The following is a 1,648-nucleotide window of genomic DNA, read 5'->3' as shown; positions in this document are numbered from 1 at the left end:
TAACTAGGTATATGGTAAGGCCTACGCTTTATAAAACGACTAAGGAAGAGATAAGTAAATTAAGGATGGCCACAAGTGTAGGTAGTCATAGTGGAGAGAGAGAGAGAGTCGCCAGTCTTCTTCATTGACTGTTTACATACCCTAATGCCCCTAAACAAGGTTACATAAAAGATTACAAGATCATTAAGAACCTTAACTCATAGGACTCATGAGTGACTTTCGAAAGGACCCATTTACGTTTATTTCTATCGTAGTATTGAAGTTATACTTTTAATGCGTCTTATGAAATTAAATAATGATTTTCACGCGTATAAATATGAGCTAGTATGTTTGGGATTTGATTGATCATAGAGAGTGTCGGCAAGTAAGATGATGATTTCGTATGGATCTCATCATAAAATTTAGAGCTACTGTTCCAAAAGATTGGTTTTCAATAATTAATGCAGAATATAAGCCAAACCAATAAAAGGTGGTCTGGCTAGAATTTGTTTTGGTAAAAGGCCCTTATCTCACAGCCAAAAGAAAGAGCAGTCCTTTCAAATATCAATTTTTTGTGAACATGTACTTTTGTTTAACATAAAACATGACTTTGTGTGCAGCACATTACGCTTTTCTAATGCTACTTCTGTCCCAGGTAATGGAAGGATAAATGGAGGGATTGGTGGGGTTCACACAGCATCTACAGCACAGAAAGTCTGGAAAGTTTCCCAAGCCATTGGGGACGTAGCATTTGCTTATCCATACTCTATAATTGTCATAGAAATACAAGTAAAATGCTGCAACTCCTATCTGGCTTAAACAAAAGAGAAAATTTTGTTAAAAAACTAATGAGTTGTGCGTCTTCCTGCCGTATATCAAGAGAATGAACTCTATCCAAAATTTTCATTGAATGCAGGATACTTTGAAGTCTCCACCTCAAGAACACCAGACAATGAAGAAAGCTTCCATGGCGTCCATCATCATCACCACCTTCTTCTATCTCTGCTGTGGATGCTTTGGCTATGCCGCCTTTGGTGATGATACCCCAGGAAATCTCTTAACTGGATTTGGATTCTATGAACCATACTGGCTCGTAGACTTAGCCAATTCTTGCATCATACTTCACCTGATTGGAGGCTATCAGGTAATGTAATTCTTAAAATATTGGCTGAAGATATCCATATTGAAGTTACCTCAAGATTCAACGCAGTTCTTTTTGCAATGAAATAATTTTTGTCCCTAAAAAATAGGAATCTTAGCTTCTCTTATAGCTGTTTGGTTTTCCCTGCTAAGTTTTGCTTAGAAATCAAAATCCATGGTTCTTTCATCTATATCTCTCATTCTGTACTTTTTAATACTAACATTAAAAATTCCTGTTCTGCAATCAATATCTTAATCTCTTACTAACAATGTCTTTTATGTTTCAACTCAGGTATTCAGCCAGCCAATCTTTGCATTTTTTGAGCAACAGTTCTCGGAAAAACTTCCATCGAGCTGGACATTGACGAATGGCTTCCACAGAATTCATCTTCCATTCCTACCATCCTTTAGAATAAATCTGTTCCGAATCTTTTTTAGAACACTCTACGTTGCATCAACTACAGGGCTTGCATTGGGCTTCCCATACTTCAATCAGGTGCTGGCACTGCTTGGAGCCATTAGCTTCTGT

At 37.1% G+C, this 1,648-nt stretch overlaps 1 protein-coding gene across 1 annotated transcript; it reads left to right on the top strand.

The window, feature by feature from the left end:
* Positions 1-454: 454 nt before the first annotated feature.
* Positions 455-1,646, top strand: LOC110035658 (probable amino acid permease 7; the record flags this gene model as incomplete). Its single annotated transcript, XM_020739926.1, is given in 3 exon segments — positions 455-768; positions 896-1,123; positions 1,412-1,646. Coding segments are annotated over 3 exon segments (777 nt in total), but the record flags the coding sequence as incomplete, so codon positions are not given.
* Positions 1,647-1,648: the final 2 nt, after the last annotated feature.

This window comes from Phalaenopsis equestris, unplaced genomic scaffold (genome assembly GCF_001263595.1).
Source record: "Phalaenopsis equestris unplaced genomic scaffold, ASM126359v1 Scaffold198858, whole genome shotgun sequence".
Taxonomy (NCBI): domain Eukaryota; kingdom Viridiplantae; phylum Streptophyta; class Magnoliopsida; order Asparagales; family Orchidaceae; genus Phalaenopsis; species Phalaenopsis equestris.
Note: the sequence above shows the minus strand (reverse complement) of the source record. Positions and strands in the feature narration are given on the sequence as shown.